Source organism: Cuculus canorus, chromosome 4 (genome assembly GCF_017976375.1).
Source record: "Cuculus canorus isolate bCucCan1 chromosome 4, bCucCan1.pri, whole genome shotgun sequence".
NCBI lineage: Eukaryota > Metazoa > Chordata > Aves > Cuculiformes > Cuculidae > Cuculus > Cuculus canorus.
The window spans coordinates 25,391,307-25,416,198 of record NC_071404.1 but is presented as its reverse complement, the minus strand read 5'-3'; the positions used below and the strand labels follow the sequence as shown (position 1 = coordinate 25,416,198).

At 37.9% G+C, this 24,892-nt stretch overlaps 1 protein-coding gene across 1 annotated transcript in view; it reads right to left on the bottom strand.

Moving 5' to 3' along the window:
* Positions 1 to 24,892, bottom strand: part of UBE2K (ubiquitin conjugating enzyme E2 K) — a 45,121-nt gene that overhangs the window by 12,572 nt on the left and 7,657 nt on the right. The window contains 4 exon segments of the mRNA XM_054065220.1: positions 10,093 to 10,175; positions 12,671 to 12,735; positions 16,672 to 16,681; positions 16,683 to 16,766. Of these exon segments, the coding sequence (XP_053921195.1) occupies positions 10,093 to 10,175; positions 12,671 to 12,735; positions 16,672 to 16,681; positions 16,683 to 16,766 (242 nt within the window).

The following is a 24,892-nucleotide window of genomic DNA, read 5'->3' as shown; positions in this document are numbered from 1 at the left end:
GGTTTTTACTGTCTTGAAAGGCCCTGGGGGAAAAAGCACAGAACCTTGGTGCCCAAGTCATCTTCTCTTCCATGTTACCAGTGCCAGGAATGGGGACAGACAGGAATAGATGCATAATGCAGTTCAACTTCTGGCTACACGCCTGGTGTTGCCACAAAGATTTTTGCTTTTATGACAATGGAACCTTCTACGAGGACTACAACCTGCTGGAATGGGATGCAATCCACCTGTCTAGAAGAGGCAAGGAAATCTTTGGCAGTAGGCTGGCCAATTTGGTAAGCTGAGCTTTAAACTGAAGAACTTGCGAGGGCAGTATGGCAATGCCCACTCCACCATCACCACCACAACCAATTGGGGGAAAAAACAGGCCAACCAGAGCAGCATAGAATATGCCTTACCCGACTCCCTAAATGAGAATCAAAAGAGTGACTGCCTGAACGGTACATATACTAATTCATGCAGTCTGGGAAACAAACAGGAGGAACTAGAAGTCCATGCCCAATAAGAAAACTATGATATTACAGAAATAACTGAAACATGGTGGACAACTCACATGACTGGAGGATCATGATGGATGGCTGGAGCGCCATTTCATAAAGACAGGCAAGGAAGAAGTGGAGGAGATGCTCTCTATATTAAAGAAACCCTTGAACGTATGGAAGTCAGCTATGGTATTTGCGGAAGCCCTATCAAAGGCCAAAAGGTCAAAATCAGAGGGGTCACCTTCAAGGGCAATCTTACAGTAGGCATCTGCTACCAACCCCGACACCAAGATGACAAGTCCAATGAAGCAATACTTGAATCACTGAAGCAGGCTTTGGCTCAACAAAACCTGGTTCTTACGGGCGACTTTAACTACCCAGACATTTGCTGGAAGAACAACACGGCAGTTCGCATGTGATCCATTAAGCTCCTGGAACGCACAGAAGACTCTGTCCTCACACAAATGTTAGCTATGCCAACCAGGAACGGGGCACTGCTGGACTTGCTACTCACAAATCAAGAAAACCTGCTTTGTAATATCTCAGTTAGTGATAGCCTTGTCTGCAGTGATTACAATATCGTGGAGTTAGAAATACTGCTGAGCATGCTGAAGATCAGTTCCAAGACCAGAGTTTTTACATTTTAGAAAAGCAGACTTCAGCTCCCTCAGGGCTCAGTTGGAAGGGATCCTGTGGGAAACCTCCATGGAGGATAAAGGAGCTAGTGAGCGGTGGAAGTTTCTCAAGAACATTCTCCTAGATTCACAAAACCAGTTTAGCCCCTCTAAAGGCAAGGGAAGTAGGCGGAGCAAAAGACCCCTGGGCTTAACTGTGAGCTTCTGGGTCTGCTCAGAACCAAACAGGAAACGTACCAGAGACGGCAAAGTGGAACATTACCCCTTGAAAATTACAAGGGCCTTAGCAGGGTATGCAGAGATGCAGTTAGGAAAATAAAAGCTCAGGTGAACATGCAACCAGCCAGAGACGTCCAAAACTTCAAGAAAGCGTTCTTCAGATACATTAACAAGCAGAAAGAGGAGAATACTGGCCCACTGCTAAACAGGAGAGATGAACTAGTCACCGACAGCACTACAAAGGCAGATGTCCTCAATGCCTTCTTCACCTCTGTCTTCACCAGAGTTATTGGGTCCTAGGTCATGGGAACAAACATCCAGGTTAACACAGACACAGACTCACCATCAGTGAATGAGGAGTTGGTGTGTGAACTGTTACCGGAGTCTGACCCCTACAAATCAATGGGCTCAGATAACATCCACCCAAGGGTGTTGAGAAAGTTGGCTGACATCATTGCGAGGCCACTCTCCATGATCTTTGAAAAGTAGTGTACATCTGGGGACATCCTTGAAGACTGGAAGAAGGCTAATGTCACCCGCACCCACAAGACTGGCTCCAAGGAGGACTCAGCCAATCATAGGTCCATTAGCTTCAGTTCAATCCCTGGGAAGATTATGGAGTGAATATACTTGGCGACTGTCACAAGTCAACTGAAGCATGCGATTGGGAAAAGCCAATATGTATTCACTAGGGGCAGATCGTGCTTGATAAACTTGATCGCCTTCTACAACAAAGTGACCCAATCAGTTGAGATGGGGTGAGTGGCAGACATTGTCTACCTGGACTTCAAGGCTTCTGACACTGTTCCTCACAGCCTCCTCCTAGAGAAATTGATACACTACAGCCTAGACAAATGGTCTCTGCAGTGGGTGATGGCTGACAGGCTGTAACCAGAGGGTGACAATAACTAGTCCTCTCTCAAACTGGTGATCAGTCAAAAGCGGGGTAACCAGAGATCAATATTGGGCCCAACGCTGTTTAATATCTTCTTAAGTGACCTGGATATTGGGACGAAGAGCACCCTGTAGATAACACCAAGTTGAATGGGGAGGCTGACATTCCAGAGGGAGGAGCTACCTTCCAGAAGACCTGGACAGGCTGGAAAAGTGCGATAGCAGGAAACTTGTGAAGTTCAATGGAGATAAGTGCAAGGTCTTGCACTTGGGAATACATAACCCTGGTGTGCAGCTCAGAGTGGGTTCCACCTGGCTGGGGAGCAGCTCTGTGGAAAAGGACCTGAGGGTCTTGGTGCACAACAGACTCAACATGGGCGAACATTGTGCTGCAGCAGCAAAGAAGGCCAAGAGGATGGTGGGCTGCATCAAGAAGGGCATCACCAGCAGAAATAAAGAAGTCATTATCTCACTCTACTCAGTGCTTGTCAGGCTGCACCTGGAGTACTTTGTCCAGCTTTGGTTCCTGCTATACACAAAAAGATGCAGACAGGCTGGAGAGGGTCTAGAGAAGTGCCACTAAGATGATCAAGGGACTAGGAAACCTACCATACCAAGTAAGGCTAAGAGAACTGGGTTTGTTCAGCCTTGAGAGGAGAAGGCTTAAGGAAGACCTTATTACCATGTACCAGTACATACAGGGTGCCTACCAAAAGGATGGAAACTCCCTTTTTATAAGGAGTCATGTAGAAAAGACTAGTAATGATGGGTATAAGTTGCTCCTGAGGAGATTCTGACTGGATACCAGAAGAAAATTTTTCACCATGAGAACAGTTAAACATTGAAATAATCCACCCAGAGAAGTGGTGGATTCCTCCACACTGGACACTTTTAAGGCTCAGCACAACAGGGTGCAGGGCCATTTCATTTAAACTACAAGTCATCTAAAAAGATTGGATCAGATGATCCTTGAGATGCCTTCCAACCTGGCATTCTTGATTCTATGAAATTAAACTATTTATTATGTTTGCTTTGATGATGTAATTCACAGTGATATCTACTAGTACTAAATGACTGTATTACTATTGCAGCATTCAGGTGTCACAGAACACTAAGCCTTTCAGGCCTTACCAGGCTTTAATGGATTTAACCATTTTTATTTTGATGCAGTGAATTCCAAGAACTACCTTCGGGAACAAGGGGCACTGCTAAGGACCAAAGGTGCTATGGAGGCCTAGAACACAAGCTCTGTGCTGGCTCCAGCCATCTCTGGCTTTCAAGACTGCTACGCTCTTTTAGCCCCTGTTCATCTGTTTGTAGAATTTTTTATATAAAGCATACTAGGACTTTAACTAGTGCTCTGACCTTCCAATTTCAAAATGAGTGATAAAAATGAATACTTCATCCATATAGGGGACTATATGCTCAGAGATCTCAAACTCTAAAATAATAAGTTTATAGACAAGAGAGAGCTACATATGTAAAAATGTTTAAAAAAGTGTCACTTACAACTTATTTTTAGGTCTCACATCTCAAAATGTCTTTCACATCTCATGCATAAGACAGCAAAGTCATAATTTGATATAAACATTTAAAGACATATCCTTAAATCATGAAAGAAAACCTGTTACAGCTTCAGCTGCCATTTGTATTAAAGAAGGAAATTAAAGTTTATGATTAATGGTAATAAAAATCTGACTAATTTTGCGTAGCTGTTGTATAGTCATGCAACATCCTCTATCGTTAGGACACCAATCAGCTTTCCCGATCAAAGAAAGTAAGGAAGTCTTTTTATTTTCTACGTAGGTTAGTCTTGATTTTTTCAGACATAAATTAACATTCCCAGAAGAAACTGGAAGGACAGCTAAAAACAGATTCTCTTCACAAGTACCTTAAAGAGCTGCTCTTCCTTCCCAGTACCTTCTTTGGAGAAAATAAAGCAAATGGAGATGACTGCCCAGAATTACAGTTACAGACACTAGTAAGGCAGGACCCGTTCCTCATCAGCAAAGAGCAAAACCAATTCTCATCATCAGCTCTGGAGAGAAATCTGAGCAGACGGTGGCACAAAACTAAAAACCCTAACATCCTCCCTAACAGGCTAGAGAAGAACGTGATGAAAAAAAAGTTGTATTTTGTGTAAAACAACTTACAGTGGAGCGATACACGTTTTTCTGCATTTTCCAAAGCTCCTCCAGGGTTTATTTTTCCAGAACAGAATCTTGAAAAAAATGCCAACTCTTTTTATATTTGAAGTTTATTTTTAATTGTGGATTCTGTGCAACATCTCATGGAGTTCAAGCAGTTCCCTTTGGTAACTCAAGCTATCTGAATACTTGGGTTTTAGTTTTTTTCTCTCCTCCCTGCCAAAAGCAAGGTTTTGTATCACTCCTGTCACTTCCATGTAATATGTTCTTAACTGGAGCCTCACAAGTTTCTTGGAAAACCTACTGTGATGCTTCACCATGCCTGATATTCTTCATGCTAAAATGACTTTCCAATCTGTCATTGTAGGTCGTATTTGCTTAGACCGTCATTCTTGTCACTTGACTCTGGATTATTCCATGATTCCTATCTTTTTGGAATACAACACTCAAAGTGGATACACTACTCCAACAGATGCCTGAACAATAATAAGTAAAAAGCAGACAGCTTATAGCATCTCATTTGCCTTGTGCGTGACACTACTGGCTCCTGCTTTCTCCTGAAGTTTACAATAACCTTTGACTCTCACCCTCATCTCAAAACGCTGCTTAGCCACTGTGCAGGCTTGAAAGTTAGAAATCTACAAAGTAGGATAAATGGGTATTAACATCTACTAGTAAGCTGCAGAGAGCCCACTGCAGGGAAGCATTGTTCCTCTGAGAACCTCTAAACTAAAAGCCTCAACTCCAGACATCCTAACGAAATAACAGGTCTTCTATTGGCACTGCATTTATTAAACAGGAGGGGAAATGTGCAGAATAAAGAAAGTTGATATATATTTTATTCATTTGCACTTTTTTTTTTTGGTCTTGGGGCATTTCCATTAAAAAAAAAAGGAGGCACCTCCAGTTTGTGTGAATATGGTGATAATATAGTAAAGCTCAGCAAGCCAGCTGTGCCCAGCATGCCTGTGGTAAGAAATCTCTTACCTCTCCATGAGCCAAAAGAGTCCTAAGAGGATAATGAAAACTGCCTGATTGCCCTTTTCTTCTTCATTTTAAAAAGCTAAGTAATTTCCCATTTAGAAAGTTTTAACTTATGTTCTGTACATTCCACTCTGGAAACAATCTAGTTACTCTCAGAGGTAACCCAGCAGAACAACAGAACAGCTGCAGGCAGCAGATTGCTGCTTCGCTCTGTCAACCAAACATGGCTACTGAGAACAATTTTATTTTTATATTTTTTAAATAATCTGCAACATTTATTCTATTTTATGAATAACTAACTACGCTTGCTAATCCAAGAGAAAAGCTCTGGGAACTTGTATCAAGGGCTTATGGGACCTAGAAGGAGGAATAAAGGCCTTCGAGTGCAAGCTCATTGTATAGGGACTACTTACAGGAGATGTACAAGAATGGCCACCCATTAGGGAAAGAAGAAAAAGAAAATAGAATAGCTTTGACATCGTGGACAGAGGGAAAGGCAGCCTGCTTGCTGAAGAGTTCCCTCAAAACAATGTTAACATTCTCTGCAGTTTTCTCAAGCTTTAAAGAGGCTTAGTGCCCCCCAAACACCCTGAACAAAACCCAGCAGATTACATGCCGAAGAAGATGATTACTAAAAGCTAGTTGTTGCTTAGGTATCTATTAAAATGTATTATCTCTAATAATAATGATTGCTGCACCTCAACTAAACTGCAGTGCAAGACCTCCAGTACAGCCACAGCGAAAAAATATTCTTATTACTTATTTTTTATTTTGAGTATCAAAACTACAACAGCCAGGAGTTTTTTTGTAGACCATTAAACACAGCCACAAACACATTCGCTTGATAATCACTGCTCCAGGGATTTATGCAGAACAGCTTTCAAATAATTTTAGTTCTCAGGTTTCAATGAACAGAATTAGATGCACTTTGTATGTTAGGAATAGAATTTTGAGACAGAACACTAGCCTGGAATAGAAATATCGTCTACAGTAAGTGAAACCACGTAACAAAAGTCATATCAGTTCAGCGTAAACAGTATTCCTTCTACAAATCATATCCCTATTTTAATTCTACCAGCAAACAGTAGCTGTTTTGGCAAACAAACTAGCATAACGGGTATTTACAAATCTAATAACGACGAAAATCACAGCCACAAAGGACTTGTGGTATCAAACATACGCTGCAGAGAAAGAATTTCATTAAACTCATTACAAAATAAAGACATTACTTTGCAAACTGATAAAACCCTCCTTCCAATATGAAGAATAACCCAAGTACGCTCATTAGAATAGTAACGAGATGGGTGAGTAGAGACTTTTAAACTATTCAAACATTCAAATCTCTGTATTTGTACTCATCATACATAAATGAGCATTTTATTGGTTTATTAACTCTTTAACAAACCCTACTGAATTCCACAGACCCAAATTCTGTCCTTTGACTCCCACTGACCTCACTGAAGAGCACAGATACAAACTGGAATTTCAGACTTACATTTAAACACAGCAAGAAGAGCAGCATTATTCAGCCAAGAGCATTACAAGTCAATGAAGTGGCACTTCAGAAACAGAGCTTATTACTGAAAGATCTGACAAGAGACACTGTGGAACTAAATATATTTTCTAGAACACAGACATTAGAATGTTCCACAATTGCATTTGTCCCACTTAACTTTGAATACCTGGTGAAGTCCACGAAATACTAAAACATCAAGATGGGCGGTGTGGCTTGAATTTGTTTGGTTTCTAATGAAGCTATCACTTTATCAAAAAACTTGTTCAACCAACACCTGCAGAAAACTTAAACACAGTCATGGGGGTATTCCTTAGTTTAAATACCTAAAACAGCCTATACTGAAACACAATAAACAACATATTTAAACAATATTAAGTATTCATGCGGCTTAGAAAGTTTTAGGAAGCTACTCAGACAAAAAGTCTGAGTACCACAATCTACCACAATGCTGAAATCATTCCAACAAAAAAGGATGGTGATAGCCATAACAGTTCCTCTTCTCCGAAGGAACAGAGGCTTTGACAAGCACTTAAATTGCAGAAGCGATTTTTATTTACCATTCTATGGTTAAAAACCAAACAAAACTTCCAAAGAGCACCACTAGAAAACAAAGTGATCACTAGATTAAGAATCATTTGAAAAGAAATTATAGCATGTAGGAAGCCTCTACCCTCCCCTACAAGTGCTGTGAAATTATTTCCTTAGTGCTTTCAAATAAAGACAGTGTTTCAAAGGAAGAGCTTAATAGTATATAAGCAGCATAATATTGGTGGTCCCTGTGCCAGTCGGTTTAAATACAGAGAAGTTAAGTTCTTTTTCCAATAACCCTTGATGAAGGAATTATTAATGGTTATTTCTTAATCAGGCAGAATTAAAACACAGATCAAGTTACCTGTGCTAGACCTAACTTTCAAAGAGTACAAGAACAAGTCAAATCTCTCACATTCTTCCTTTCCAAGCCTCAATGGTTTTGATTAATAAAAAGTTGAAGCTCATGATTTCTTTTACGTGTTTGCTGCCTTTTGGCATTTCATATTTTTTAGCTTGATCAGCCACTGAAAAAGCCCAAAACTTTGATCTTAAGTTATTAACTGCTTCATCTCTAGAGCAGCAGTTTCAGAATAAGACTCAATTTTGTGAGACTGTTTCAAGTAACAATGTTTAGCAATGCTGAGAGAGAACAGAAGACCTGTTCCAGGGCTGGAACCCAAAGTGTGGTCTATTGAATCCCAGTCCATAGCTACAGAAGCAAGATTATCCATCCTCTCCACAGAAAACACTAATTAGAGAAATAAAGTAATATGAAGATAACAAGAAAGTATTTTAAAGGCTGTTAAATTAATTTGGTTTTAATTAAGAATGTGATAAATAGGGACTGTCTTTACTCAAAGTTTCTAGGGTAAAGTACTAGATAAATGTCACTTTTGAAGACAAGATGTTTAGGGCTTCAGTATGGAAAACTTAGGCTTGAAGGCACTTGTTAAAAGTCACAGACCTTGACACTATGAGTAAAGCAACTAGTCAGGGCATAAAGGAGTACCAAAAGATGGAAGAAACAAAACATACCCTGAGCTTAAAAATTTTGCATAAATTCCTCCCAAGAGAGTATTAGAGACACTGGAATGCCATTTCACATTAAGCAACTTTGCTGTCAGGAATAATCATTTTTTTTCCTTCCCACATCCTTACTACTTAAATATTGTCCTGAGTGAAATAAGGCTAGCTGGGAGAGAGAGATCAGGTTTATGTGCATTCGTTAAAAATACCCTCAAAAATTTCTTTTGGCAGAAAAAAAACAAACAACCCAAATACCAACCACCAAAAATCCAAAACACAAACCAACCAGCCAACCTCATGCCCATTCACTGGTCTGGTTTAGAACACAATCTCAGGAAAACTGTACTTGCACACTTAGAGAGTCATTAAACACTAATGTACCTGTAGCATGGTACAAATAACTAGGTGCAGATATAAAAGTGCACTGGCTTTACTGACAGAAAAGGTATATCAGTACCATGGCAATTATATGTTGAATATTCTATTGTCTCAATGAACATCAAGTGCTCTAAGACTCTGAGAAAAAATATACAGCTCCAGAAAAGAAAGACAATAGCTTATGATTACTATGATTTCATTTTGGTAATTTACGGTATTCTGTGCCACATGATTTGCACAATCTTCTCACTCTGTATAAAGTGAATACATTGGATGTGTCACTTAAAAGACTCAAAACCCAAGCTTTCTGCTCTAGAGTTTCTCTTTCAAACTCAACTGATGTCTTCCTGGCTGATGGGAATCTTGATGAAGTTTTTACAAACATTTGAAGTTTGTATAGATTAGATATTGATATTAGCTGCTAGGGTACTACAATCCTATTATTTTGGGGCAGACATGGAGGAAAATAATGACGATTAATTCCACTGAAGTTAAATATCATGCCTATCATACAACTGGTGCATATCATCTTCAAGCCACATGAGATGTAATCACTTGGAAAACCAAATGAATGAGTTCAGCTGTTACAGTATGGATGCTTACAGGTCAACTCCACAGATACTGGCTATTGAAACTTTTTCAGTATCATTAAGTAATCAAAAGTCAGCAATTGTTCATGTAACTAAAAGGCAAACAGTTTATAAAAGGCACAAATCATAAACATTACCAGTGATAACTGATCAGAGATAACAGGATCAGTACGGTCAGTCTTTTCCATTTGCTGTTGCTGACCTGTTACCTTTATACGCCAGACTCATTTCATACATTATTTAGCTCTATCAGAACTAGTTTTTGTTGGAAGGAGAAGAAACTAGGACAAAGATAAGCACTTGGGTTTTTTCTGCTTACAACTCAGGAGGCTGAAAGGACAAAATTCAGGAGGCAATAGGTAGCATTTGTTAATGGAAAAGAACTGAAAAAAAAAAAAACCCCACAAACTCCTACAAAGACACAGAACATCAACAGAATGAAACGTTCACCCTAACCCTAGTATAAAAGTTTAAAATTTCTCTATGCATATAGTATCTACCTAATTAGTACTTCCCAAAATTATCACCCAATCATTTCATTTGCATCTTTGCAACTCAAAATACTGTAAGCTTTAAGGACATCTCAAATTACAAATGCAAAGTGGCAAAGCAATATGAGCCCTTGCTTCTTATCCAGGACACTGTGTAACGTATTTGATTTTGCACATTTAAATCCATATAGAATCTTACCATTGATCTTTCAGAATATCCAAACAAATGGCCCCAGTGACTGAGCTAATATTAGGATGCCATATTTTGGTTATAAACCGCACCTAGGAAAACAAGACAATTTTAAAAATCAAAATGTTTATTAAATGCAGTATATTAAGTAAATATTTCAAATGCACTGTTTTCAAATAATATTGTGAAGAAATACTAATTAAAGAAATATCAAGCTAAAACACACTACTAAGGTATGTGATACCACTTATTTCAGGAGGATTCAAGTTTGCAAGGCCTTTTACTAGACAAAGCCTTACTTGACTCAAAACCAGACTACTGCCTGTTTGAGGACACCAAAACTCAGCCCTAACTGCTTTCTCACCCACAGTCAAGTGTACGCCTCCCTGCATCACACAAACCAGTCAGAAATATCGCCCACCAGTATGAGTGTTTTGTCATAAGTAGATGGTCAAACGCACAGACTTAAATCTTCCAACACTGGAAATGCTAGTAAGTCACTTTTTAATAAAGTGAAACAAGTCCCTAATCTCTTAACATAAGCATTGGATCTCACTGTTCAGCTAAACTGTTGGTAGCTACAGAAGTGTTATAAAATCTTCCTTGGTGGATGCTGCTACTACTACAACCACCCAGTCTCATTACCCAGACGCAGGAAAGCTCTTTGACAAACCAAAACCTAACTAGATTACAATTATATTTCTTCGTAGTTGAATGTATCTAGTCCCAGCATTCACTCATCGATCATGTCCATATTTTAACACTACAATAAGTTTGAATAAAATCAGTGCAGCTTTAAATAAAAGACACTGAGAAAGTCAAGCATTTTAAAATCTCCAAACCAAACTGTCCTCTGAAAGGAATATATACATATGCCTTTGAAATGTTTCTTCAACCCCCTTTTTCCGGGTTACATGACCTTCTCGTGACTTTGACCTCTCTCATTTCTCACCTCTACTCATGACGAACATTTTATACTATATTTTATACTACAATTCTTTCAACTTTTGTCACTGATCTGCAGGCAAATCAGTGAACATATCATTTGTCGGGCACTGCAGCAAAAAAAATGTACATACAGGCCTATAATAAAATCAGTGCAAACATGGTGTATCAATAGGCAAGACCATAACAGTTCTGCTTTCCAGGACAGAAAATAAGAGATCAAGTCAGCTGAGCCACTTCTTAACTAGCTCAACTCTATAATAATCACTTTGAAAATGTAAAAAGCCACGTAAATACTAGGTAATTTCTCACAGTAAATGACAGCTAACGATGGCTGTCAAAGCACATATCGAACAAGAAAAGAAATTTTTCAGATGAAAGGCAGGGCTAGGACACAAGCAAAAAGGCCTCCAATTCAAGGACCACAGACCTCCAGAATAAGCCGTACTGTGCTACCATTCACTGAGCCTGTAACAGCTGTCTATGAACTTTGGAAATCGAAACCACCAAGCCTTAAAGCAGCAATTAAACTACGGTCCATAGGACCCATCTTTCAGTGTCCACAACCTGTTTCATCTGTCCATATTTTAGCTCCTGCCAAAACATATGCAGATGAAAGACTGAAACCAACAGACATTTCATTACGATTTTGTGTCTTTCACTCCAGCCTCAAAGAAGGCATTCAAAGGACAACAGCCAAGGAGCTACAAGCTACTGGCACCTCTCTCAACCTCCTCTTCCCCAATTCATTCCCCATGTTACATACTAGAGTGAAAATACTTAGGATATAAGACATGTTTTTAATCCAAAGACATCTTTCAGGACAAACAGAAAGCCAATCAAGAAGCTGAGTCAGACAACTCAAGTCTGCTGTTTTACCAGAAACCACTGAAGAAGGGACCTAAATCAGAGCACAGGGAATATACAGTTGCAGCTGCACATGGCTGGCAGAACACTATTCAGACTGATCAATTTGGGAGGGAAGTAGAACCACAAATTTTCAAGTGCTGAGAGGACACAGTAAAGTAGAAAAGGCAATAAGTTGTGAACAAACGTACAAGTGACTTCACCACAGCCATTTCTCATCTCTCATGCATTGTGTGCATGTTTTATGCATTAGAGCTGCAGTACTGTATTTCTCTATTGGTCTTCAAGGTACACAAATGTAGACTCAAATATTAAATTATTACTAGAAACTTGGCTAGGTTAGACTCAAGACTCTACTAAAAGTAACTTATGGAGCCCCAAGAAATTAAAAGAATCAATAACTATCTATTACAGCATTTCTTCAATGATACTGAGGGAGAAGGAAGATAGCATACTCTCTACTATCCATAATAGATAGTAAAACTATCTGAAAATTGTACTTATTTTGCCAATAAGAAATTACTACATGAGGGTCAATTATAAGGCACAACCTCCTCCCATCTCAGAATCAGCTAGTTTGTACTTTAAGGAATAAGTCAAGTGTACTTCTGATGGGATACCAGCTTACACATTCTGCATTATTTCTACCTAAAGATGAGAGGTAGAAAAAAGGAAGATGGATACTACAATTAGACTAAACATGTAAGCAAATAAATATGAATACTCAAAGCCAACTTGTTAGCCAAATTATTTTATTTAAAAAAAAAGTGTTTACAGTACCCTTAGGAGGATTAAATGGATATGTTTCTGGAATTTTTATCTCTAGTTGATACCTTCCACCTGAAAAAGACAAGAACAATTAAAATAAAACCAAAGAACATTACTCAAGCTTAGTCTTTTATGACAATAAAGCTTGTGTTTCTAAATGGACATGTTTTCAAGTAATTCAAATTTATTCAGAAGTTTTTAGCCAAGAAGACACTTCTATATTTCCTATGTTATATAAATCAAATGCATATAAAGTCAAGCTGATAGTCATATTTGCTCATGCAGATCAGAATCTGTATTTCTTGGATATTATAATGTGTACATTCTCCTACAGTTTCTCATTTCCAACACCAATTTCCATGCTCTATTTTATTTAAATATAACAAAATATGAACCTTATATCCCCCAGACAGATGGAGCAACAGGCCACAGGAACATTCAAAGCTGAACATGGGATATTACATTATTTTGACTCTTTTTTTGATACCTCATGACAATAAATTTTTCTTCAAATCCCAACTGAAATTTGCTGTATTCCATTTTAAACTCCCTGGAACTGAAAAATGTTTCAACTAAGTCATTTAAGAAAAGCTCCTAATACTTGGGGTAGGGGGAAAAAAATCAATCGATAAAAAAAACAAAACCAAAAAACAATGTCTTTCTGGAGCAATCTCAAACCATCTCTGCCTGCCTACTGAAGATCATCTGTCAGACAAGCAGTTTAATGACAAACAGGTATAACAAAATATACACACCAATTTAGTCTAGTTTTATAGAAACCGAAATAATTACTCCTCGCTTGTCATTTTTTCCAACCCCACTGCTGTTCTTTAGGAAGGAAACCTTTTCCCTTCCTCAATATACTTTGTTACAATTTTATAAGTTTCCTTGATTAAAACTGGAAGTTTCTGCCATCTATTTCCTCTGGGATTTCACCAGTGATTTACTCTATTGCAAAATGAGTCTATACAAAACCAGCTCTCAAGCTAGTCTCAATATATACAGTAAGATTCACATGCAGGAAAAAACCCTCAAAAGGAATACTCTGGAACACTTATAGTCTATGGCACCTTTATCTGTGCCAAAATGCACATTAGTAGCTGCTAACACCCCTCACTTCTAAAATGTAATTCAGTCCAATGCACTACACCTGAAACTGGTTAGTATCGGTTTAGAATTTACACTCGCATCTCACTTCTCTACAGTAACTCGAGATGTTTTAACAGAAAAAACAATAGAATAGGCCAATAAATATAGGATTATAATAGTTAATGTCCAAGTTGATGACTTGTCTGCTTACAATACAGCACAGGCAAACATTTTTGAAGGCACACACATCAACAACAGACCCTAAGTTTAAGTTTGCTTTTCTTTTTGTCAAATTGAAACATAATTTAGCAACAGAGTTTTCTTAAGAAATTGAACAATTACGCTGTTCCTGGATTGCAAAAATTAATCACTCCCAGTATGATTTTACTGCAACACCTTTTTATAAGGTAATACAAAACCTACCTGAGATAGTTTACTATTTCTTCTCCTTACCATTACAAAAACAAACAAAAAAGCCACATTATCTATTGCACTGCTCTTCAATCAAGTAAACCCAGCAGCCATTAATCTAAACTTTTAAAAGGTCTTCTCTCCAACATACATGTTTTTAATGTGCGACGTAAACATGTTTCATTGAAGTTGTGTCTTTCAATACTCTGATAAATAATCAATGAGTTTGACACCACGACAGGAAAACAAAAGCTGTAAAATTTTCTTAACAGTAGATAGCATTCTTCCTCTCAGCCATACTCAAACCAGTGTCCCGACATCACCTATAAAAGAATTTGCAGCAGCAGTTTGTTTTCAGATAGCTCACCAGCTGTGGTCAACAATAAATATTACTCCTCCTATACTTCACAATGGTCCTAAAATTCCCTCCTGTACCATTAGAATTGTCTGACCTGAACTTTTCTTCATTAAAGCACTTCTTGCTGCGTCATTGTTCAGACTATAGATGACAGGAGATCAGTCCCAGTAAATTATGCAGTATGCATTACTGCATTAGTCATAAATGTAAATGACACACAACGGCAAGGTCCCTTGTAATTATGTAAGGGAATAGATGCATAAAACTATGTTACAGAAATATTAACATTCCAAAGGATCACTCAACCTGACACTCAAGTGTCAGGAAACACTTGAAATGGGCTACTGGTAACTTCCATTTTTGCTCCTGGTGTCTTCCAGATTAAAGCAAGCACACAATCACATTACTTTTTTCATTAAATCCCTGCCATAATCAGAATACGTAATAGTTTTAACTCCCAAAAGGATATTTACTATATTCTCATCACTTAATGTACTTATATGGTATGAAAGTATGCCACGCATACATTTCACACCAACAAATTTTGCACTTAAAGACATATTACTGAATTTCATTAACTGCATATGCTACATATGTGGAATACACAGTGCTCAGCTTCTGAAATTCTGTTGTAGCTGGATATCCAGCATCACACAGAATCCAGTTCTGCAGACAGGGTTTGTTATTCTTTTTTACTCTTTTCATTAACCACTTTTTTTTTTTTTATTTTCACGACACATGAATACACCTTTCATGTCAAATAATTCTCAATAGATTCTCCAAAAAAGGTCCATTTTTATAAGCCCAGGCAATGCCGGCCTAGAGGGAAAAAACAGCAAGCCATCAAAGTTCAGAATCACCCTCCCTCAGGGGGCTGGAATTCTGTTGAATGTAAAATAAAAAACACAGACACCAAAATTACCCCAAAACAACGCCCACCACCACGATCCGTTCAGATGTTTCCTAGCATTCATTACTTAATTTTGCAAACACCCTTAATAGCTGTATGTAAGACTTCATTTTACAAGACCAGCTATATTTGCAAAAGAACTGTTACACTAAATAGAATATTCACTTCCAAATAAGTCACCAGCAGATGATGTATTTATGTTTCGCAGCATAATTCTCCTTTTAAATGAGAGCACACATTGTAAACAGAGGAAAACGTCTTCTTTCCAGACATTATCTTCTGTCAACTAAACACTAGTAGCTGATGATGTGAGAACAGAGACACAGCAGAAGGAAGGGAGGGGGAACCACCATTATTTGCTATGCAGCTGAGGAACTCTGGGACTCAAGTTTTGGAGAGGAACATAGAGCATCTGTAATGATAGGGACTTCACTCTCTCACCCTTTCAGTCTCATTTTCTTCTCCTCAGCTTCTGAATCTTCTTACCCCTGCCCAATATTTTCCAATGCCAGCCTCCGGTAGGGTGTTTCCTCATCTTTTTTATCTGCTCTGGGTCCAGCAAGGTGGCGTGGGCACTGAGGATACCTCCCTGCTCTCAAGTCCAATGCCTGCTGCACTAGCTTGGAGAAGCAATACCAGGGGATGTTCCCCCCTAGTGAAGATGGAACAAACAGATTTTCACCAGCAGCACTAGTGCTTTTCAACTGTGTGTGTACACCTATACCTATAAAACAATTTTCAGATTTTTTTCCCACTTAAAGAGAATTTGTTTTCCAAAATAATGACAACTTTTAACTTGCCATGACATCTCTCCTTGAGACAGAGAAATGAACATGATTTTCAATGACCACCACACTAGATACAGAAATACATATTCAGTACATTACCTTCTGAAGCTCACTCTCCTTATGTGTCACACCTAAGAAGCCTAAACTGCCAAGACTGTAAACAAAGAACTGGAATTCGGCAATTATACCAATTACACTGCACAGTTTTCACCTGTGAACTAACCTTTGATATAGGATAGTTGGTCCTACTGTTGAAAAGGTCTGTATTCAGGCAACACAAATTGAACTGAAATACTTCTCAAGCTGAAAGGTTTTATTTTTTTTTCAAAAAAGACCATTTTTAAAACACACAGCTCTACTTTTTATGCTGTAAATTCACTCTACAAACAAAAGCATCTCAAGACACATGATTTGAGGTGTACAATAATTGTATACACAAAACCATTACTTGCCTTCATATGGCTGTGTCCGGAGGTCCTGCTATTTCTCCTCTTAATTTCTGTAAAATTCTCATCTACAAGATCTACTTAATTTGATTTTTGCTCGTCTTAAAATAAACAGAGAAACAAAGAGTCATACAGTAAGCATGTGACATATAGATTTCCCCTACACTATGGTATTTTTAATTTTTAGAATAGTAGTTTTTTTAAAAAATATATAAGATATAAATATATAGTAAAGTAGTGAATAGCTTTTCTTCCAGTGGAATTACTTCATTAAAAATAAGACTATGTTGTGAAACATTAGAAATTTCAATATTATTTATACTACTGCTATACAGCAGAGCCCCCCAGCAAAATAAAGTTATATTTTTAAATTGATTACATTTAAAAAGACAGTGATCTTTCAAACCAGCTATTAATTCTACATATCTTAACTAAAAAACTAAAATGACTGGTTTACACATCCATTTTTCATCGTTTAGAGGAATTTAATTAATAATAGGACATGGACTGTCAGTTTCAGTGGAATACAGAAATACTTCCCCAAATGGAGTGCTTACTATTTTTAAACAAATACAATGATCTAAACAGAATAATGTAGTCTTGTGTAAGATCATGTTTAATAGTTAGGCATAAGGTACAATTTATTTATACACTTTAATTTCATTGTCACCTCCCCAACATTTTCACACTCCGTGTCAACTTGCCTACAAAATAAAAACATTGTATTTCAATACTGAAAAAAACCATATGTTTTCCAGACACTGATTCATAGAAGTGTTTAGCCAGAGCTACTCCTTCCACTGAATCTGCTTTCCAAGTCCAGACAGCAGCATTAGTGAAATTCATACAAGTCCTCCAACCAGTAACTTTTTTTGGCAATGCAAAGCAGAAACTACTTGCAGAAAGATACATCACAAAATTTTCAGGGGTCAGTCATTACAGGTTTGTCCATTCTGCTACTTCTGTATACCATGTACACTGACTGCAACACAAATTTCCTGAATCCTATGTCATTTTGGGTTTTATTTGAGACTCTTATCCCAAATCCTTTTGAATTGTTCAACTAGTTCTAAGCCAGAAAGCCTGCACAGCTCTCTCCTCAGAGTACACCTGGTTGCTGGCAGCTATGACATAAGAGTTAATCAGATCAGCTGGTTCTTGGATCTAACAATGATGTTGAACCATTAAGGATGCAGAATTCACTGAGCAGCTGAGATAATAACTATAGAACATTTACATGACAGAAAGAGACTCACTCCCTCTACAGCAAAGGGCGTGCTCTTCTGACCAGAGATGCTTGCAAATATAAGAAAAGCCAAAGTTTATTGCCATGTAGATGATGCTAATTAAAAAGGTTCACTAAATTAATCCAAAAGGTGATTCAGAAGCTTTTATGCATCTAGTTACACCTATTTGTCTTTAAAACTTAAGTAAAAAAAAGCCTTACATGCGCAAACGAGGCAGGATCTGCCACTGCCTAGCGGGAGGCCAAGCACTGCACTTCAAAAAACAATGATTCAACCACCCTGAAAATTAAGAATTGCACATATACCTCTGAAAATCAAAAGCCAGTATTTAATAATGGTTCTGTTCTACTAATTTATATCTATAAAGTAGCTTTGTGTTTTATGCACAGTATCAGATCTTGCAGTCTTTCATGACCTTAGTTAGCTTATGACACCAGAGAAATGAAGTTAACAGAACTGATAAAATTATGTAAGTAGCCTGACCAGAGAGCACACCAAAACAATTGTCTTTCAAGCTTTATTTCCATGATACTGAGCAACAGGAGGGACACTGTCCCAATGAGATAGTCTCCCTCAATAGCCAGGCACTGTAAAGAAACTGCCCCTCAGAATCCAGACTTAATCACAGGCAACATATTCCTGGTGCAAGCTTTCCAACCCCCCTTCTAAGTTTCTTGCTCTCTCTATTTCAACTGGCAGCTCATTCTACAACCTCACAATTGTTAAAAGCTTTCTAAACTACAATTCAGGCAAAGGTATAATCTATTTACACCCACCTGTGACATCTGTTTCCCACTGTTTCCCAGCTTCAATAAATTTCCTTGTATCTCTAGTATTTATTCCCCTCACAATATACATGGTATTTATATTGACTTCCAATTTTCAGCCTTAATTTTGCTCTCAACAAGCTGAAATTTTAATCTTGCCATACTGATTTTTTAAAATTTCTCCACTCTACATCCCATGATCACCAATTAGCCCAGCATAAATGAATTTAGATGAAGTCTCAGAATCACTGCCACAAACTGTTGCTCTCACTGGAAATACATCACAGCTAGCATATCCCAAGATCAAATTTGCCTTCTTCCACTGCAGTATGACAGGAGGCTCAGATCCAGCAAAAGTCCCAAGCCAGGCTTCCTAAGGAAGCTGCTGTCCTCTTCAGTGACTGCACTGTGCTTTCAGAGGTAGCACCGCTGTGCATTACCTCTTAGCTCACAAAGCAGTAGATGGCTTTAAATAACCAAAACAGTTAACAGCCAGTTGACTACCTGCTTGGCTAATGTAGTCATTCCAAGATCTATTCAGGTTCTCCTGCTCTCTCTCTGTCAATTAATAAGCTCCAAGTTGACAACAGGAGTTCTTGTCCTTCGCAAGTTAACTCATAACTTTCCATCTTGAGGACTAAAGGAATGGCAAAAAGTATGAAATCCAATGACACAGTCTGTGGTTAACCCATGCTGCAACCTGTTTAACATTTTACTTAGCATTTTAATTTTCTTCAGTGCCCTGCACATTGTTGCGGCACCCTGGATGTTCACCTTCACATTCCATTTCAATGACTGCTTTTACTACTACGCTCTAGCTATATCCATCCTACCATGTCCTCCATATAACAAATGCATTTTTTATTTAGATAGCCAAAGAACACTTTTCATGCTATTCTGATAGACTTTCCAAGATGCAACTCAGATTGACCTTCCCAATTCTTGCTTTTTCCTTCCTAGAGCAATAACTAATATTTAACTGTAGTGAAACGGTTATTCATTGATTAAATCTGGAGTATTTTACTACAGCATCTCCCCTTAAGAAGGATCATATAGGATAAAATTACTTCATTTTCAGCAACTCTAACAGAATAAATTCCTGGCCTCCACCATAATCACCCCAGATGTCTTTAAAATGTTACCAACAGCAGAGTTACTCAGAAGCGTGGCTAAGACACCAGTGACATTAGCACAGAAGTTATTAATCAACTTATGATCTCAAGAACATAAGGTGATTTTCCAGAAGCAATTCTATGAAGACCTCATTATGCTTCTATACCAAGTGTAAAATGGCATCACCTCCTGTTGATTTAGTAACTATTCAGTGACCAAATCACTGGGCTAGCAATTCCTGAAATATCTGAGCCATGCCATCACTAGCAGCATTTGTTTCCATAATCTCAAAGTAGTTAAATTCTGTAACAGCACAATTCCCAATTCATGTTTCTCCCTAACATGAAAAACACGCCACTGACACCAAAATCCTTTCTAGGAATCTACAAGTCCAACGCTACACCAGCGGAAATTCCCATCATCACACCTGAAAATTATGCTTAAGACTGACAAAAAAACATAAGAGAAAAGAGTGTTAACATAAAATATTATGCAATGCACGACATTATCCCCTCATCATTTTCCTTTGTATTCTAGTCAGTTTACACACAGCTTTTTCTTCTTTTTAAATGCACTCCCTGCTTCCCAATATGGCTCTAGTTGAAAGATTTGTCATCCTTTAGACCATCCCAACTGCTAAGACTCTATGCACTGATGCAGTCATGCTTACACAATTTTATTCTGCCTTGTGGAGATTAAATCTAAGTACAGAGATAAAACTAAAAACAGAAGGCAGAAAAGTTGGGGAACATTCATATAAGGCACTTTCATCCATTACCAAAGCCTTATATCTAAAAAGGAAGCCAAAGGAATCAATCCTTCACGAAGAGTCATTCTGTGAGCACCTCTCGAAAACTGGACACTTGGTCACATTTATCACTGTAGCTATGAGTCAATAATATTTTGAATTGTCTTAAAAAAACTTCCAGAACTACACAGTATAGTTTTATACCTGAATATCTTCCCTGTATAGAACACAATCCCCCCCAGCAGAAACTTAGAAGAGTAGGTTCTGCCACCATGAAGACTTTAATGCACACGTATTCTCCACTTCTACTAAAATCCTCTTAGAGAGCAGCTCTGGACCTTGCAATATCACTCTCAGCAGACAACAAGCTATTCTGTTCTTTTTATTCACCACAGTCTACAGCCCGTAACAAGGAGTCCCTCATTAGAAAGGGCTGCCTTCTTTCTGCAGTGAATATACGCTCTTCTCCTGAGCCTTCCATGCCATCTCCTCTCTTCTGCCTTTGAGAAACTCTTTTCTTTATTTGTTATTCATGGCCTATTATCTTCTTCACTAGTCCAGTACCTCCACTCTTAAAAATCAATGTTTTTGTTCACAGAAGGTAAAAAGCAAAAAGACAACCAAGACAAAACTATAACATCAACATCACAGGAGCACACTAAGACAGAAATGTTAAAGGATGTGTATTGCCAAGATTTCAGCAAAGATTAAGGAATAAACTCTAAAAATTCCTCCAGAATTTTTTCAACAAAGGACAAAGTCCCCTAGTTTTGCATTTAAACCAGAATGTTTTCTATCACTAATTATTTCCAATTGCAGCAACAAAAACTTTACTTTATTTATCTTTCTTTCAGACAGAATTTTAAAATTGTTTCATTCCTCTATGAGGTAAACTGGCAATAAACACTTTTTAACCCACATAAAATCTAACCAAGATTTAGCTACTTCTTTAATATAGCTATGATTTACAAACGTAAATTAGGTACTTTTGAAAATCCAAACATTTTATACTAACACTATAAGGATCAATATTTAATAAGCAATAAGTAAGAAATATTTCACCCTAGTCTGAAGCCATGCTAGCAAGATTAACCTATGGTACTATAAAGTTACTAGTGTCTCATAAAACTCTTCTTTGCCCTCCTCCCCTTCTTATATTCTCTACAACAGTACCTTCTCTAAACCAAGATCTGACATGACCATACCTCCAGAGAGTTACAGAAAAAGATCATCTGATCGATTGTTACAATGAAACCCATACCACATTTTTGCAAAAGGCCCTAAATACTCTTGAGTCAATGTTAAGGGTTGAATGGAAAACACCAACCTTTCAGTATCAGTTTACTCCATTAAACAATTCTTTAAATTAATAACATAAAAAACAAAACCAAGTTCATTCTTACTCTATTTACAAACTCCTTGCAAATCTGTAGATAAATATTCAAAGCAATTTTGTTTTGCTGTAATTCTCGTGACCTTTTCTTATACTCTTTTACTATCATGCCATTAGCTCTCTCAACTTAGTCCAAATGATTCTGTTCTCTCCACTTCACTGGAGTCAGAAAGAGAGGATCCTAACAAAACCTTACCTCTTAGGCTGCTGCCTAAGGTGTCAACTACCAACCTCTCATCTTCCTAGCCTCATTTGTTTACAAACCAACAGCAATCTTCTTAACCCTTTGCTACCCCAGACCAGCTCAGGATAAGCACATTATATCCACTTCGCTCACGCTTTTGCAAGAAAGGAGAAAACAGCAAAAAGGCAGGATACACCACTCTACTGGAAACAAAGCAAAGGGCAAGACATTATCCTGCAAATACTGAGGTCTGTAAACTGTTGTAATTTTTTCCAGTCACAAAGAGCTACCAAAGCAAGAGGGAACAGTTTCAGTGCTTTGCAAGTATTCCTTCAGACTCACTCCAGCTTAAAAGCCAGAAATAAGCGCACCTCCAGAGCCCAAAAAAATTGAACCCTGTTATTAAGAAGAGAATGAGAAATGTCACATAATTGGCTACGAAGTATATGCACTGTACTATCAGTTGAGATCAGCAGATCACATTTGCATTCTCAGAGAGCTCTTGCTGACCTTCAAAGCACACAGACACACTCATCTGTGAAACAATCAAATGTTTGGGGCAGGGCAAGGAGAGGAAACAAGCCTGTCTCAAGTAGATTAAGGAGCAGTTGTCCTAGGTAACAAAAGGTCAATAAAAAAAGGCATTTCTTAAAACGCTCCCATGTTCCTTGACCCTACTAATAATTTCAGTCTTGAAGTTCTTCCACATTTCACATTCTATTTAATCTGACTGTACTCACACGTATTTTCTAGAGTTACGCCTATTTCAGTAAAACTATGAGATCATTTTTGCATACTAATTTTCTTCATTTATTGATTGATATATTACTTCTATTTCAATATATCTAAGGAGCTACAGCTATGAATACTGTGTGAATTCTGTAATAATGGTAATAGACTTGATTTTCATATTTATCAAGTTCTACTTATTGGATGCATCTTGATAAGATTCTTTAATAAAATGTCTTAACAGGAGACTAAATCTGTGCAAATCTTAAAATTTGAAGAAAAACGCTGAAAGGGATCTTTTTTTTCCTGTCACAACACAAACCACATCAAATACTAAAAACCTCAACATTTTGCAAAAGACAGACTTAGAGCATCAGTGGGCTTTAGTAAAAAAATTTTTTTTTTTTTAAGGCAGCTAAAAACCTGTTCTTTCTGGTGTTCAGCTGTTATAATCTCACTCCACAAAAAAAAAAGTCAAAGGAGACTACTTCCACAACAACTCAGCGCAGTCTAACATTTGCCAAAGTCCCACTTTCCTCTTGGTCCTCATAGAACTAATGTAAAAGGAGAGGGCACGATTTTGTGCACCCAGAAAATACCTGGATTAAAAGTATCTTAGGAATAAAATTCTTTCATTTTAACTCAACTCCCTGATTTGATTCACCATAAACACTGCAAGTAAGAATAGTGGGAAGAGGAGACCAGGCCGCAGGAGGAAAGTGACACTGTTTCCTGGCACTGCTTTAGGACAACCTAAAAGAACTTTAAAATTTCAGCTCTAGTGTCTGTCTAAACTATTTCTGACAAAATCACTGCATCAGTCATGAGCAGGTAGAGGTGTGACTGACATAGCTATGTTGGCATAAGCCCTAAGCACAGTTGTACAGTCATGGCTTGTCTCATGAAGGGGTAGTGTGGTTGAATTCCAAAGCTACACCTTGAAAGCTGTGTACATAACAGCATACTTACACCCCCCTACTGGTGTAAGGGCCCCAACACAGACACAGGCTACGTCTGTGTTTAACTATGCCAGATACTGGCAGTATCTAGGAGCACTAATCATGGGCAGGAGTTGCCTAATCCCAATGTGTCACTGAGAAACTAAACATCAGTGCAAGGGATTCCTGGTTTGGATAATCCAGTTTGGGAAAACTGACATGAACAAACAATTTTGCAGGAATGTAAGATGCATTATCCCTAGGTTTTTATGCAGAGTTCTGTCTTTGATGCAAAGCAACGGAAAAACCCTGTAGATAAAAGTATGCTTTAATAATCAGTTTGAACAGTACTTTGAATTAGTCATTCTATAAACACACAAACCCATCCCAGGCAAATTCTACAGTCAATTCTATATGTCTACCCTACTTAGGTCGCTAGTAATTCTACATGTAAAGGAATGTCAGGATTCATCTCATTTTAAATCAAGCACGCGAATACACTTGCAGTCCCAGAGTCTGAATACACGTAGAAATAGCTCAGGACAGTTATTCTGCACCAGCCTCCCTTATGCCAAAGTGGAAGGAGTTACCTAAAATCATGAAGGCTCTAAGAGTTTCCAGAAAGGTAGCAAATACAACATGGTTACCATCATTTCCATTTGTATATGCTACCTTATTTAACAATAGCCTCCTGTACTTGAACACAACCTAATACAGCAAAAACTTAAAAATACTTTCTTGCAGTTCACTATCAGGTAAAAATAAAAAACAACTTATATTTAGCATGAACCAAACTACCTATTTAAATAAAACATGGAGCAATGCATTTATGGGGTGTGCGTTTTCTTCCCCCTTCATAAAACTCCGCACAAATGTATTTTAGAATCTGAAGGTATGTCACCTCAAACCTTGAATTTCTGAAGTATCTAGATTTATAGAATCATTAGTCATTCCTTTCCTTATGAAATGTTGATCTTACTGACTAATAATGAATAGAAATAATGATATAATGAACGTCTCATGACAACAGACAAAGGCAGACAGGATAGCCCTTATTAACACTCTAACAGAAGAAGGATAAAAAGGATGAGCTCAGCTCTCTTCCACG